Consider the following 16,376-nt stretch of genomic DNA (forward strand, 5'->3'; position numbering starts at 1 on the left):
TGGGATTGTTCCACCTCCATCCACTGTGTTTGTTTTACATCCCGGCTGCGTCTGACCCGAGCGGAGAGCTGTAACTGAGGCAGTTCTCTGATGGAGGAAGGTGCAGAGTCGTGTCTGTATTTAATGCATGTTTAAAATTCATTCATTCATTATCTGTAACCCTTATCCAGTTCAGGGTCGCGGTGGGTCCAGAGCCTACCTAGAATCACTGGGTGCAAGGCGGGAATACACCCTGGAGGGGGCGCCAGTCCTTCACAGGGCAACACATACACACACACACACCTAAGGACACTTGAGTCGCCACTTCACCAACATGTGCTTTTGGACTGTGGGAGGAAACCGGAGCACCGGGAGGAAACCCACGCAGACACAGAGAGAACACAGCACACTCCTCACAGACAGTCACCCGGAGGAAACCCACACAGACACAGAGTGAACACAGCACACTCCTCACAGACAGTCACCCGGAGGAAACCCACGCAGACACAGGGAGAACACACCACACTCCTCACAGACAGTCACCCGGAGGAAACCCACACAGACACAGAGTGAACACAGCACACTCCTCACAGACAGTCACCCGGAGGAAACCCACGCAGACACAGGGAGAACACACCACACTCCTCACAGACAGTCACCCGGAGCGGGAATGAAACCCACAACCTCCAGGTCCCTGGAGCTGTGTGACTGCGACACTACGTGCTGCGCCAATGCTGCCTGTTTTTGTTCAAAGTTGTAATGGTTCTGACAGGGGGCGCTAGTGAACAGGACCCTGGAAGTGTGCTGAAATATTGAAAACCCTGCGACTCTGTTACAAACACATTCACTGCAAAGTGTTGCCTCGTGAGGCAAGAGCACAAGGTACCTGTCTGTTTCAGACACAGCCCGAGTGTGAGAACCCCCCCCCCGATCTCGGGACGTAGCATTTCAGAGTGAAATGAATAATATTTCATTTCATCAGCGACACACTACAAAAGATCCACAGATGATTTTAAACACTGCAGCTCAGTGTCACAGTCACAGTGTGTGTGTGAATGTGTGTGAGTGTGTGTGTGTGTGAATGTGTGTGCATCTCTGTGCGTGTGCATGTGTGTGCGCGGGCGTGTGTGTGCGCGGGCGTGTGTGTGAGTGTGAATGTGTGAGTGTGTGTGTGTGAGTGTATGAATGTGTGTGTGTGAGTGTGAGAATGTGTGTGTGTGTGTGTGTGTATGAATGTGTGTGTGTGTGTGTATGAATGTGTGTGTATGTGTGTGAGAATGTGTGTGTGAGTGTGAATGTGTGTGTGTGTGAGTGTGTGAGAGTGAGAATGCGTGTGTGTGTGAGAGTGAGAATGTGTGTGTGTGAGTGTGTGAGAGTGAGAATGTGTGTGTGTGAGTGTGTGTGTGTGTGAGTGTGTGTGTGTGTGAGTGTGTGAATATGTGTGTGTGAGTGTGTGTGAGAATGTGTGAGTGTGTGTGAGAATGTGTGAGAGAGAGAGTGTGAATGTGTGTGTGTGTGCGTGTGTGTGTGAGTGCGCGAGTGTGTGTGTGTGTGGTGCCTGGCAGAGCAGTTAGTAAATACAGTACTGTAGTGAGTAACTGATGTGTGAGAGCATGTTATTATTGAGGTTACGTCACTGGACGACAGGCATCAGACAGAACTGAGGTGTTCTTGTTACAGAACAGTGACCATGACACAAAGAGAGAAGCAGAAGAGCAGAAAGAACATATTCCACGTTGTCTACAGCATGGTCCTCATATTTATTACATAACCCCAGACTTTCCACCGCGCAGAAACAGCCAAGCACCACGACTGGAAACACAAGCAAACCACTCCCAGACCAAGCTCTACATCACTGCAGCACAGCAACCCTTTAACAAACTAACAGCCGTTCTACTGGTGCATCTCTGGCTCCAGCGCTCCTCAGACTCTGATCAGCTGAACCTTCATTAGCTCAGAAACACAGCGGAACCAGGGGCAGTTTATTGATTTCATAGAGTCATAATCACAGGATTCAAAATGAGTCTTAAAAACACACTAATACATCATCACAAAATTAAAATACATCATCGGAACACAGCAGCTGTTCTTCACACTCAGTGAAAACCTCACGATGAATGACCAACAGAAACACTCCAAAAGACTTTTGATTGGACAGTGAGGAGATGCACCAAAATCAAAATAGAAAAAATAGAAAAGAAAAGAGTCAAGAAATATATTAAAACAACTTCATCATGTAATATATAGTTTCTTTTGATTTTAAGTGCACATTTGATACATATTTACTTTTATATATTAATTTATATATTTCACAATTTGTTTAATTGTGTATTATTTATTATTTTTAATAAAAGCATATTTTTATTTTATATCGTTCATATTTTTTCAAATATACATTTTATATAAGAATAAAGAACAAACAAAAATGAACACAGGCATTAATAAATATAATAAATATGTATATAAATATAGTTATTAACACAAATATATTGATAAAGACATACCTGTGGAAATAAAATGTATACATACATGTTTTATTCATTTTGTCATATCTGGTTCTAACAAGAAAAAGAAGAACAAGAAAAAGATGAAGAAGAACAACAACAACAAAAATAAGAAAAAAGAAGAAAATAAGAACAACAAGAAAAAGTTGAAAAAGAAGATGATGAAGAAGAAGAACAAGAAGTCCTCAGTAACACTTCCAGCAGTGAATTGGAAGAAAGTGTCACAGCTCACCTCAGCTTCACTAATTAAAGCCAACGTAAAAACTACCATTAACTGAGTATATTTTTCCACACCTTTCCAAACTACAAACTCTGAGAAGATCTGAGCATCATCAGAAAATACCTGGCTAAGATCAACAGTGGGAGCAAATAAGGAAAGAGTAAATCACACGAAGTCTTACCATTTGAATGGGTGTTTTGCAGAGATCTCTCTCCGTAACAAGCCTCTCCTGGTCAGTGACATACAAGCCTTTCTGGGCAAGGGCCTGGATGACCCCATTGTGACCCAGCAGTGGTTTGGCTGCGTCACTGCGCAGGATCAGACTCCCAGCCCTGCAGTAGAGCTCAGCAGAAAGCAGCAGAGACACCACCGGCGGCTTCAGGTGCTCCTGCTCATACTGGTCCTTATAGAATGGGTCCTCCAACTCCGCTGGGATACTGTCTACAGAGAGAGAGAGAGGGAGAGTGAGAGACAGAGTGAGAGACAGAGAGAGAGACAGAGAGTGAGAGAGAGAGAGAGAGAGTGAGAGAGAATGTGAGAGACAGAGAGACAGTGAGAGAGAGAGACACACACACAGACACAGAGGGAGAGAGAGAGAGACAGACACACACACAGACACAGAGTGAGTGAGACTAAGTTTGTTTGCTGGCCAACACTTCACCTACATTCTCCAGGGAAAAGCTGGAAGCAAATAGTGATATTTTCAGGAATGATATACAGCACAGTCAGAGGTCAGAGGTCACATTTCAGTGGCTCAGTAAATTAGATTTGTTTTACATTTGTCTGATTACATCAGTAGGTGTTAAATGGCGATGACCCCTGCTCTGGGTGTGTGTGTGTGTGTGTGTTTACTGCCACTGATGGGTTAAATGCAGAAGACTAATGTCAACAAATGTCTGTGTTTAGTCTCTTAATGAACATAGTAAAGTTCTCACTGATCTACAGTAAAAACTGCAGTAGGGCAGTGTTTTATTTCCAAAACGTAATGTTTATCCTCTGCGTAACCACTACAGAGGTCTGATGGGTTTTCCTTCTGCTGAAGAGCTGCTACAAAAGCACCAGTGAATGAAGCGTGAAAAGACCAGAGGACGGTTACAAATCTTTTCAAATTTCCAGTCGCCAAAGTCCCAGTGCTGATCTTAAAACACAAAGATACAAAGAGTGGAGCACATTCTTTCTTCCTTACACTTCTCCAGAGTGAGTCAGACTCTGGGTGGTGGATTCCAGCGTTTCCCGGCTTATTTCCTCCGAGTGTGTGTGTCTGCGTGAGAGGGAGAATGTGTTTACGTTTTCCAGCAGCAGGAAACGTATGTCTTAAAGGTGCAGTGTTTGGTTTTGGACGTGTTTGGACACATGGAGTGGGGCCTAAGTGGTGTTTACAGATCTTTTGTTGTTAATGCCAGGTTTCTCCTGTAAGAGCCACACTTGAGCTCTAATCAGGAAGGACACATTTACAGGACTATGTCTATAAAGAGACAACCAAAGAACATGAATCATGTATCATTTGTGTGAGATGAGAGACAGAATTTAAGGAAGAGAGTGGACATTTTAAAACAGGAACGAAGGAGCAGTAAGAAAAATATGTCAAATCAAAATATAGGAGGATATTTACACAGCACTGCTGTCATTAGTCACTGTACAATGTAACGGTGTGGAGGTGGGATCCCTGCAGCGCTGGATATGTTCCTTCTTAAACACAGAGGGAGGTGGTAGGATTTTGTGGGATATTTATGTAATTACGCCACAATCTCAGAAATAAGATCCAACACCTTTTGCTGTGTTCCTAATGATGCTAAACCCAAACCCTCTTCTGCTCATTCACCCTTTCATTATAAAACTAAAGAAACATAGAATATATCTGAAGAGTGTAACACTGGATTCTGAACGTTGAGAGAGCTCCGAGACCCCACAGAGGTCTCTATATCAGTGCAGTGTGGAGGGGGCAGACTGTGAACATCCTCCGGGTGACTGTCTGTGAGGAGTGTGGTGTGTTCTCTCTGTGTCTGCGTGGGTTTCCTCCGGGTGACTGTCTGTGAGGAGTGTGGTGTGTTCTCTCTGTGTCTGCGTGGGTTTCCTCCGGGTGACTGTCTGTGAGGAGTGTGGTGTGTTCTCTCTGTGTCTGTGTGGGTTTCCACCGGGTAACTGTCTGTGAGGAGTGTGGTGTGTTCTCCCTGTGTCTGCGTGGGTTTCCTCCGGGTGACTGTCTGTGAGGAGTGTGCTGTGTTCACTCTGTGTCTGCGTGGGTTTCCTCCGGGTGACTGTCTGTGAGGAGTGTGGTGTGTTCTCTCTGTGTCTGTGTGGGTTTCCTCCGGGTAACTGTCTGTGAGGAGTGTGGTGTGTTCTCCCTGTGTCTGTGTGGGTTTCCTCCGGGTGACCGTCTGTGTGGTGTGTTCTCCCTGTGTCTGCGTGGGTTTCCTCCGGGTGACTGTCTGTGAGGAGTGTGGTGTGTTCTCCCTGTGTCTGCGTGGGTTTCCTCCGGGTGACTGTCTGTGAGGAGTGTGGTGTGTTCTCTCTGTGTCTGCGTGGGTTTCCTCTGGGTGACTGCCTGTGAGGAGTGTGGTGTGTTCTCCCTGTGTCTGCGTGGGTTTCCTCCGGGTGACCGTCTGTGTGGTGTGTTCTCTCTGTGTGTGCGTGGGTTTCCTCCGGGTGACCGTCTGTGTGGTGTGTTCTCTCTGTGTCTGTGTGGGTTTCCTCCGGGTGACTGTCTGTGAGGAGTGTGGTGTGTTCTCTCTGTGTCTGCATGGGTTTCCTCCAGGTGACTGCCTGTGAGGAGTGTGGTGTGTTCTCCCTGTGTCTGCGTGGGTTTCCTCCGGGTGACTGTCTGTGAGGAGTGTGGTGTGTGTTATCCTGTGTCTGCGTGGGTTTCCTCCGGGTGACTGTCTGTGAGGAGTGTGGTGTGTGTTATCCTGTGTCTGCGTGGGTTTCCTCCGGGTGACTGTCTGTGAGGAGTGTGGTGTGTGTTATCCTGTGTCTGCGTGGGTTTCCTCCGGGTGACTGTCTGTGAGGAGTGTGGTGTGTGTTATCCTGTGTCTGTGTGGGTTTCCTCCGGGTGACTGTCTGTGAGGAGTGTGGTGTGTGTTATCCTGTGTCTGTGTGGGTTTCCTCCGGGTGCTCCGGTTTCCTCCCACGCTCCAAAAGCACACGTTGGTAGGTGGATTGGTGACTCAAAAGTGTCCGTGTGTGTCTTTCATACCCACGAGGGATGTAAACATTATGTTAAAACATGGTAAAATCATTCTCACTGCTTATGAAATTCTTCTGCACATTACTCACAGAACATTGTTTTCCCACCCACCATTTTCTGCCTTCACAGTGTTTTCAGGGAGAACAGAGAGTGAGTGGTCAGTGAGACAAGGTGCAAATATACTTCACTTTTCCCACTCCATGAGCTAATCCAGTGATTAAAATGTGCTCTGCCATTAGAGAATGTCTGCTGCAGGGCCTCGTGCAGTGTCCAAAACCACACAACCCCCTGCATTCAGGGTAAGAAAGTTAATCAGGTGCAAACGGCAACGGCAAAAGCCTCTTCTGTGTTTTAATGACATTACAATATTAAAGGTTAGTCAGCAGTTCTCCTTTCAGCTCAGAGTCTGATAAGTGTGATATGCTCATAACTCTTTTTCCTACAAGGACGTTAAGTACGTTTTATCCACAGCCTGCGCTGCATTGTACTGTATGTGAGTAAATGAACACTTTCTTTTCTCAAAAGTACTCCATTTCTCTGCAAAATGCATCAGACTCACTCCCAATAGGCAGCAGTTGGCATGCGAGTCTAAACATATCTGATTCTGAAGTGTGCTGCATCTTTGTCTGCGCTGGCCTCGGGGGTTAAGAGCGTTATTAAACTCAGAGGTCATGCAACCAGTGAAAACTCCATAAAACACTTTTCCAAACAATTCAACAAAACTGCTGGGTCAGGGGAAGAGGTTCTGCCAGCTTCTGGAAAAGGCTTCGAGAGCACACCTCCACCCAGAGACAAGCAAGCACACACACACACACACACACACACACACACACACACACACACACACACACACACACACACACACACACACACACACACACACACACACACACACACACACACACACACACACACACACACACACACACACACACACACACACACACACACACACACACACACACACACACACCTTCCTGAACAAGCTCCTGAAATGCATTTTCCCTTTGTGTGGCTCAGCCATGAGAGAGCAGAGAGACAGGAAGCAGCTCAGTCCGGAAGACCAAGCACACAGAGGAAGAGAGGACTCGGCCTGCAGCAGAATTCCCCTCTGAGGGACAGTCAACTACACAAACTACACGTGTGAAACGGATTCAAAATACAACGCCTGGACCGTCTGATCCCACAGGCAGTACTCATTTAACACATCTGTCTGATATTAGCTCTGTTCAGATGGGATTAGTTTTCCGTGGGGAACCGGGGTAATGTCAGTCTTCCACAATACGTCTGTGATGTTTACGGTGGATTCGCACTGATTCAGAATTCTCAGTGAAAATAACAGATGGGAGCAGCTACTCGATCCACACACCGACGTCACACAGCGTGGATCAGACACATCAGAGCTACTGGAGTTTTTAGACTCTCATTTCTCTAGAAAACCTGCGAAAAACTCCTTTAACCCGGAATATGACGTGATATTCCCCCACAGGTCAATTCAGACAGGATTAATAAACTTTGCTGCTTGTTTTACTGAAGGTAATCACTGAGACACCCCGGTAATTATCACTTTACCCCACATCCACAGGTAAAACTAATCCCAGACAGATAGGGCTATAGATTGATATCCTCCTGGAGTTCTGTTTATCAAAAGAATATAGTTTACAACCTGCATCTAACACCACTTTTATTCAACACTAAAGCATCTGATCCATTCAGTCAAGATCTTAACGGGGCACTAAACTGAGGCAGATTATGGTGAATATGGTAGAAACTAAAGGGAGATCGTGCTCAAAGTTAAAAACACTGCCCAAATGAGTCTCTAATTACCAGTTTACCCCTCATTAAAAACTAGCCCTTAAACTACAGTCTGATAATGACCCTAAACTACAAACCATGCCCATTTTTAAAGGACACCCAACTACACACACGGTCTGTCTAAAATACCCTTAAACTACAGACGCTACCCCTCTGAAATCTCTAAACTGCAAACAACGTCCATCTAAAACTACCAGCACTTATTTGAAACGATCCATAAACTACAACAGCAACTACAGTGTCTCAAACTGCTTCTTAAGTTTTAATGAAACAGCAGCTAAACCAGAGGAAACACACACGTTAAAACACACTGACCCCAGTCTACACTCTGCATCTGAAACCAACACATCACCTGAAGTTAAACTACAAAAGATGTGTAGTTAGGAGCATGCAGTTTTAGTTTTGTATTTAAAATGACACCGTTGTGTGTTGTCTGCTCATAAACAGTTTTTTTAAAAGTGGGCAATAAAGAACCCAATGCTATTCATACGCTTCACATTTAAAACTAAGAGAAAAGCGAAAGGGACGACCTGCTCCTATCTTTTTTTTTCCCACATTTCAAACAACTGCTGCTCAGTCTCAAGTCACATGCATCAGATCCAGCACACACTCCTGGGGCCACAGTGATGTAACACAAACAAGCAGCAGTCATCCGCACTATGGGCTGTGCCACAGATGTTATACAGAGGACAGAAGATGCACTCTATTCCTCCGCCGTCTGCACCGAGAGCACGGGGTTATCAGCTACTTACAACAGGACACTCCTGAAGTTACCTGGCATTATATAACGTCAATAATGAAAACGTACTACCATCCATTTTGCTTTTGTAACAATTTGACTTGGAAACATTGAAGCACATTAAAATAATAAGAAAACGTAAAGTGAATGATTAGGGAAGGCATGGTTCCTGTAGATGGTCGTGTTACACCAGATAACGGAGACAGAGAGAGTAACAGAGGTGGAGGCATGTCTCCGGACGTTTTACAATCCTTACAGTAAAGCATCCATCCATACGCAGCTGACACGGTCTAATTCAGAAGGAAATACAGTGTTAAAGCAAGCTTTACGTTCAGCTACTTACATAAACACACAGTGCCCTCTTTAACTTCGACAACAGCAACTTTAAAGACAATGCGACCAAAGATGGGAGGGAGATGTTATCAGAAATGGTATGGTCTACTTTAGGGCTTTCTGAAATCATTAAGAACCACTCCCCCACCCCCTAAAACTGATGCTTTTACCTGCTGTAGGGGGCGCCAGACCTTAAGTGTTTAACGCTTTGTGACACTTTTAATAGAAATCAGTGACAGAGTCATTAATGACACTGTAGTGAAATGCTGCTCTGAGGATGTTTCCTCTCTCTCTCTCTCCCTCCCTCTCTCCTGCTCTCTCTCACTCTCTCTCTCCTGCTCTCTGTCTCTCGCTCTCTCTCTCTCCTGCTCTCTCACTCTGTCTCTCCCTCTCTCTCTCTTCTGCTCTCTCTCACTCTCTCTCTCTCCTGCTCTCTCTCTCTCTCTCCTGCTCTCTCTCTCACTCTCTCTCTCAAATGCCAATACGCTCAGAAGTGGCTACTCCATTGTCAGTCACGTTGATGTTTGGTCAAACTCTGAAGACGTAACAGTAATGGCTACTCTTCCTGCCTTTGTTGGTCAGCAGTGTTATTGTGCTGAGCTGGTGTTGCACTCAGGGTGGAGGGAGGAGTGCAGTAGAGGTCAGTGCACACCAAGTAACTTCAAACTAAATATAGAGGCCTCAGGAAGTGTGATTTGTTTGACGTGTTTGGTTTAGTTTTCATGTCGTTTGGGACCTTTTCAATTGGCCCACATTCACAGTGTGTAATAAATGACCAGAAGTAGTAGTTACAGTAATACATTTAATTTATAAAGCACTTTTTTAATGAAGGGCATCAAAATGGATTTAGTCATCCCAGCTGTTTTAGGAGGTGTTCCATCTCTTCAGAGAATGTGGTACCCACTGCTCTGCAGTCAAACGATGGGGCGTTAAACACTTATCCAACACTTGGCCTTAGACACTGTGTCTTAGGTTTGTACAGATGCTGGAGAGCGTTGAGTTCTACACAAGTTGTGTGGCTAATTTAACACCTGTCACTACGTTTGAATCTTAAAGGCTAAGCAGCAGCTCTATGAAAGTGTCAAACAAACAAATTCAGTGGAGTTTGAGTTCCTAACTTGTGTTTATTGATCATCAGAAAACATGTTATTTCTTACTAATTCAAGGAATAAGGTTTAAAAGACCGTTGCCCCCCCCCCGGAAACTCTAATAGGCGTCTTGTCTGTGACGTAGATGGTGGACAACACTCTAGAAGCTGCACTTAATTTAATGCAAAATGACGAAAAGGTGTGTTGTTTTTGGCTGCAATCATTCAATGTACAGTGGGACAACTGTGAACAAATGGCCCAAAGATCCCAAAATATCCAGAAAATGGACTAAATCTGTCAACTTTAAACGGGCACTTTGGAAAGGACCATCCGCTCACTCCGTTATCTGTAGCTCATTTCACTGGCGCTTTTCCAACAATATGGGCATGTAAGGACACCAACGAAAGGTGTTCAAGAGCCTCTGTAACATGGAGGTAAACAGGGTAAGGACACTCACTTCGCCTGTTTTAGTTGGTGTTAGTTAACGTTAGCTTGACTCGCTAAACTCGGTGGCTCAGATTATACTCGGCTACGTAGCTGCATTACGGAGGTTTATAGTGTCGGATGAATTCGAGTTCGACTTCGATCACATTTACAAGAATAACGGTACCTCTACATTTGAGTTTAGCTTATTGCTAGGCTATTGTCATGAATAATGTTGGTTATTTATCTAGATACTGTCATAACAGTCAGTCATAACGGTGTTTTATCGCGGCGTTGTTCAGCTGTTGTCCACCAGTGACGTCACGGTCGCGTTCGAGAATTTCCGTAGCGAGCTCGGGTTTTTCCGTCAATTTAATAAAATTGTCAGTTTTAAAGCAAATTAAGCTGCTATTTTCATTTTAATTCATACTTATATCTGTCAGTAACTACAATAATGTGAGACATTCATGGAGGTCCATTAAGTGGTGCTTAGCCTTTAATAAAGATCAATTCAGCCGTTGTAGGAGTGTCCACTACAAAACGCAGCACTGGTCAGTGGCTTTCGCTTCAGAGCTGTGGTACATTAACAGCCAAAGACCCGTCATTTCAGCTTCACTGCCACCACTAATGAGTTAGAACTTGCTGACTTTTTTAGGCAAATCTAAAATCAACCACCGGCAAAGTGTGCACCAGCAAGCGCTTAATAAAGATACGACTATATTCTCTGGATTATTATATTAATAGTATGTTTTCTGTTCTCCTGCACGACTGTGACGGCTGATGTAGGAAGGGTCTCTTTTCCAAGTAATCGCTGTTAGCAGAGTCTCAGTTTAGCATTTGGTTAAAGTCACATGGCGTGATGTCACCAGGTCCTCAGGGAATGGCTAAAAACAACATGTGAAAAAAGCAGTGAGACTCCACATTTAACCAATCTCTACTGGAGACACACACACACACACTAATGAGTAGTGAGCAGGCACAAACGCTAGTGAGCAATAGTGCCCTGGGAGCAGAGCAGCCCCTTTAAAGTAGAACACATTTTTACTGGAATTGTTTTTATTTGAAAACACTCAAAGAAAAGGCCGTCAGGGACCAAATCTGTGCCTTTTTACTCAACACAAAGACTATTACATATCATTACTGTTAAAGAATCACTAGCACATTCGTTGCGCTCGACTGAATTATCTTATCAATCTCTTTAAAAGTGCAGGGGGCGAGGGGAGGGGCTAAATGGTCACTAATGTTGCTCATTAACCACGTCCATACTGTACGACCCAAATATGTACGTCCCTTTTATGACCTCACACACACACACACACAGTCCCAGAGGCCTTCCTGTTATAGCACACTCCACAACTGCCCTCTGTTGTGGTGAACTGGGCTTCTTCATCACAAGAAACCACATCAGAGTACATGTGGGTATTGGGGTGTGTGTGTGTGTGTGTGTGCGCGCGCTTGGGTAAGGCATGTTTTGGAATATTCTATCCCAGTATTCTACACTATTCTGTTAATGCTAAGGTGTTTTGATAGTGAAGGCAGCGCCTCTGAAGGACATTGCCGTGTTCCGATCACACTTCCCTCTTTCAGAAGACATCTCTGAGGCTGGACATATTTTAAAGAAACACTATGAGGCCAAACCTTGGAGCCTTCAGAAGCCCATTAGTTGTAATGAGGTTCATTGAGCTTTTTGCTAATGTTCTGTAAAAACAGTCCAACAGCGACTATAAAAGAACACGTTGAGGCTGTGTGTATTCACAGCCTGGGGATGAAGGAAAGGAAAGTACTGCAAAGGCGACTGCAGCCAGGAAGGAGGTAAAAAGAACACTAGCTCTGATTGTTACTGATTAGAAGGGGTTCAGTGACAAAAAAGCAAACCCTGACCCACTCCACACATTGCTGCTTATGATATTGAACAGAAAGCTGAGAGTGATCTATTGAGACAAAGACAGCAGGCAGAGAGAGGGGTAGTCACAGACAAAACGCTGCACAGAACAAACGTGCTACTGGAGAAGGAGGAAAACAATAAGAGGAAAGATATCTGTGTTAAATGGACCTCTACAAGTGCATCCTTAATTGCTGCTTCACAGATTTATTGCTGCAGTCTGTTTGTCAAAGCTGGAGTTTTAAAACACGAAGTCTCAGGTCCAGCTCTGTGTGATTCACTGAAACCAGAGGTGGTTCAAATCACTGGGTGTTGAAGTGGTACGTGGAAGTGTTTCTGTGTAGTTTGTAGTCATTTGTAAGGACAAGCCATATACATGTGTCTATGTAGACCTCATTCACCCTGTTCATTCATATTTACAGCCAGAGTCATTTCATTTACAGTTTGTTTATTTATACTTAGGCTGTAAGAAAGTTTCTGCACAGTAGCGCAGCAGGTAGTGTCTCTGTCACAGCTCCAGGGTCCTGGAGGTTGTGGGTTCGAGTCCTGCTCCGGGTGACTGTCTGTGAGGAGTGTAGTGTGTTCTCTCTGTGTCTGTGTGGGTTTCCTCCGGGTGCCTGTCTGTGAGGAGTGTGGTGTGTTCTCCCTGTGTCTGCGTGGGTTTCCTCCGGGTGACTGTCTGTGAGGAGTGTGGTGTGTTCTCTCTGTGTCTGCGTGGGTTTCCTCCGGGTGACTGTCTGTGAGGAGTGTGGTGTGTTCTCCCTGTGTCTGCGTGGGTTTCCTCCGGGTGACTGTCTGTGAGGAGTGTGGTGTGTTCTCCCTGTGTCTGCGTGGGTTTCCTCCGGGTGACTGTCTGTGAGGAGTGTGGTGTGTTCTCCCTGTGTCTGTGTGGGTTTCCTCCGGGTGACTGTCTGTGAGGAGTGTGGTGTGTTCTCCCTGTGTCTGACAAATGGTGTCCGTAGGTGTGAGTATTTGAGTGAATGTGTGAGTGTGTGTCGCCCTGTGAAGGACTGGCGCCCCCTCCAGGGTGTATTCCTGCCTTGCGCCCAGTGATTCTAGGTAGACTCCAGACCCACCACCTCCCTGAACTGGATAAAGATTACAGACAGTGAAGGAATGAATGAATGAATTATTAAAGTATTTCACAATAATGGTTTATTATTACTATATATTCATGTTCTTCACTTTCCTTCTCAATTTGAACATTATCAAGAATTTTCTAAACTTTTTATTACAAAGTGTTACAATAACAGTGTAAAAAACTGTAAAATGTCCACAGATGTGTGTGTGTGTGTGTGTATGTGTGGGATGACTGCCCCCTGCTCTGGGTGTGTGTTCACAGGCCCTAGTGCACTAGGATGCGAGTCTGTGTGTGAGTGCGTGTGTGTGTGTGTGTGTGTGTGTTCACTGCCACAGGCGGGTTAAATGAGTAGTAATTGTACATTTAATTTCACGTTACATTTCCGTTACACTTCCGGACGCAGTGTAACCCTTAACTGGAGACGCAGTTACAGACAATGAATGAATGAATGAATGAACACAGTAAGTTTAAGGCAAGTGCAGTCACCTAATGTTACGTCTGAAATATCACAGGTAGAGTTTCGCTACGTGAAATCTTCTCAATTTAAACCTCTGTTTGTAGCTGAATCTTCAATAAAATATTCAGCAATTTCTACTTGAAGAGTTCACGAAGACATTCAACAAACGTCAGTATTTAAATGAGACTCTGTGTGAAGTTTTAAAATGAAGTCGTTTTGTCTCGCCTCAGGACAGAGGATGGAAAACCTCTCTTCCCAAAATTTCAAAGGAAGCGTGCAACAGTTTGTTGTGTAGTTTGCTAAATTCTTAAACTAAGCACCCAGGGCTAGCTAGAAGCTATCATTTATTTCATTTCCCTCTTGGGATTCATTTAAGCAGCGGAGCAAAGAAATGAGGCTGAAAGGTTTCCACGCTATCGCTGTGAGGATTTTCTGAGGCTGTGGTAACTAGGAAACAGCTTCCTGGAGGAGAACAAAAACCAAAACAAACCCATCTACCTTAGCGTTAGCATGTTAGCTTTAAATATTTACATATAGCATTAGTGTTAAATATGAGACACTCATTTTGCCCAGAATCATTTCATGACTTTTTCAAACAGATTATTTAAAAAGCCGAAAGGAGCGTTCAGATAAATCCGTTTCGGTCAGGGCTGGACGATACGGCCACAATTTATATCACAATACATTTCTTAATTTTGGTCGATACTGATTGAAAATTTGGAATATATATTGATTTTGAATTATTTTCCAGCCCTAAATATATACAAAGAAAACTAAAACCTTCCTTGGAGACCATTTCTAACAGCTATTAATAGTCTCTTTATTATCGTAAGATATTATTCTATTATGTCTTTCCCTTTCCTTTTTAATTATCATTAGCATTTCTGGGGAAAGGAATGCCATGTCCTTAACCCTGTTAATGCTGTGTAGCCTATAGCCTTATAATTAATAAGTAGTTTAACTGTAGTTTAAGCACCAGCTGTAAGTGTGTTACATATTTCAGTCTGACTCTCTTCCTGGAACCTGAAAGACACTAGTGTGGATTTACCTCATTAACACACGGTCTGTTCCCAGCATCACCCTGGTGGAGCACGGGTCACTACACCTGAGCAGGTGGGCTGCCTCTGCCGGGGAATGTGGGCGTGTTGACTGGGCTGACACTGCAGTTTAGGCCAAAGTAAGCCCCTAATTCATCCAAGCCTCTGAATAGACTCAGTTAGGAGCTGGAGAAGGAAGAGGCTGCGGCCCAGCGAGGGGTTCACAGTTCACAAACTTGTCATTCACACGCGACCTCTTTAGAGAGAAAATGAAGAATGACTAGTGTTTGAACGGGTAAAAAGGCGCCCCCTACCTGAGCCGAAGGCTTTGGCCACAAGCCACGTCAAACTGCACGATATTTTAGCCCTGGAGAAGTCGTACTGCTCGAAGGATTTGATGGTGGGGACGATGAAGGTGCTCCTGGGCGCTTTGGCCTCTCCCATGTTCTCTCTCTCTCTCTCTCACACACACACACCGCGGTGGCTCACATTCCAGTGACCCGAGCTTTACTGCGCCAAAAACACACGGAGATAACGGGCCACTTCCAGAGCTCGAGGATCACCGGCGGCTCCCGAACGCGCTGCAGGGGCTTGGCCCGCGTCTCTCCGCAGCGCCGCTCGATCCAGCTGCGGGAGCTTCATCCGTCCTCTGCCGTTATCCTCAGGTTGCCGTGGGCTTGACTTTTCCGTTAAACTCGCTCCACACCCCCAGAGGAAGACGTCCGCGCGTGAGTTTGAAAAATCTACGCGATTAAACCGCTGCCGCGTGTCATTTCAGAGTATTTTTCCTCTCCCCTCTAAGTTTGTGACTGTAGGCTGCCCCCCCATCTCCCAAATCACGCTGCTCTCTCTGCGGTCCGCCTGCAGCACTGCCCTGAAAACAGCAGCTGCAGTGCGCATGCGACGAAACGCCCAACCGCAGTCCGGCCTGCGAGGCTGTTGTTTTTTCTCCTACCCGTTTTCGGACAGGCCCCGCCCCATGCGACAGGATTGGATAATGAGATCCCGCCATCTGCGCACACACATTGATTTTAAAACATCACAAATACGTTTCTAATAAAGGAGGAGCCCCTTGACCTTTCTATAATTTGGCGTATGACTTTCTGTGTTGTAATTATGACGTATTTATATTTATATCATCGTTTTGACTAATACACACTTTATTAAAGAAGCCTTGTGGAAGCCTTTTTAAGAACATGGCTGTGTCTAGAACCTTCTGTACGATTAAAGGGTACGTTGCGATGGAGAACGGGCTACAGCTGGGGTTCAGTTCTTGGTCCAAAATGTCCAGAAGTTAAATGTCCATCTTGTTTTTGAACTTGAACAGTTTCTCAGTTCCATCACTGGCTCTGATCTGTCCTTTAATGACAGGACTATTACTAGAAATGCATTACTTTTCCAGATTATTCCGGGATCGCTGTAGCCCTATGTAAACAGTGCAAAGCTCTGACTGTCGTTGTTTGGGGCTGGGACTGTGAAAGTATAAATATATTCTCCTTCCTTATGTTCGTGCTTATTCTGGCACTTTACAATGGTATGTGGGTGTCATACGTGTGTGTGTGAGTGTGAGTGTTATCAGTGAGTGTGTGTGTGTGTGTGTGTGTGAGATCAATCTGGCAACAAACTCCCGTGTG

At 45.0% G+C, this 16,376-nt stretch overlaps 1 protein-coding gene across 1 annotated transcript in view; it reads right to left on the reverse strand.

Moving 5' to 3' along the window:
- Window positions 1-15,565, reverse strand: part of LOC136675431 (calmodulin-regulated spectrin-associated protein 2-like) — a 67,607-nt gene extending 52,042 nt beyond the window's left edge. Inside the window, exons 1-2 of the mRNA XM_066651978.1 lie at window positions 15,057-15,565; window positions 2,885-3,144 (exon numbers count right to left, since the gene is read on the reverse strand). Coding sequence (XP_066508075.1) covers window positions 2,885-3,144; window positions 15,057-15,186 — 390 coding nt within the window. The 5' untranslated portion in view covers window positions 15,187-15,565. The remainder of the gene's footprint in view (window positions 1-2,884; window positions 3,145-15,056) is intronic.
- Between the last annotated feature and the right edge of the window lie 811 nt (window positions 15,566-16,376).

This window comes from Hoplias malabaricus, chromosome X1 (assembly GCF_029633855.1).
Source record: "Hoplias malabaricus isolate fHopMal1 chromosome X1, fHopMal1.hap1, whole genome shotgun sequence".
Lineage (NCBI taxonomy): Eukaryota > Metazoa > Chordata > Actinopteri > Characiformes > Erythrinidae > Hoplias > Hoplias malabaricus.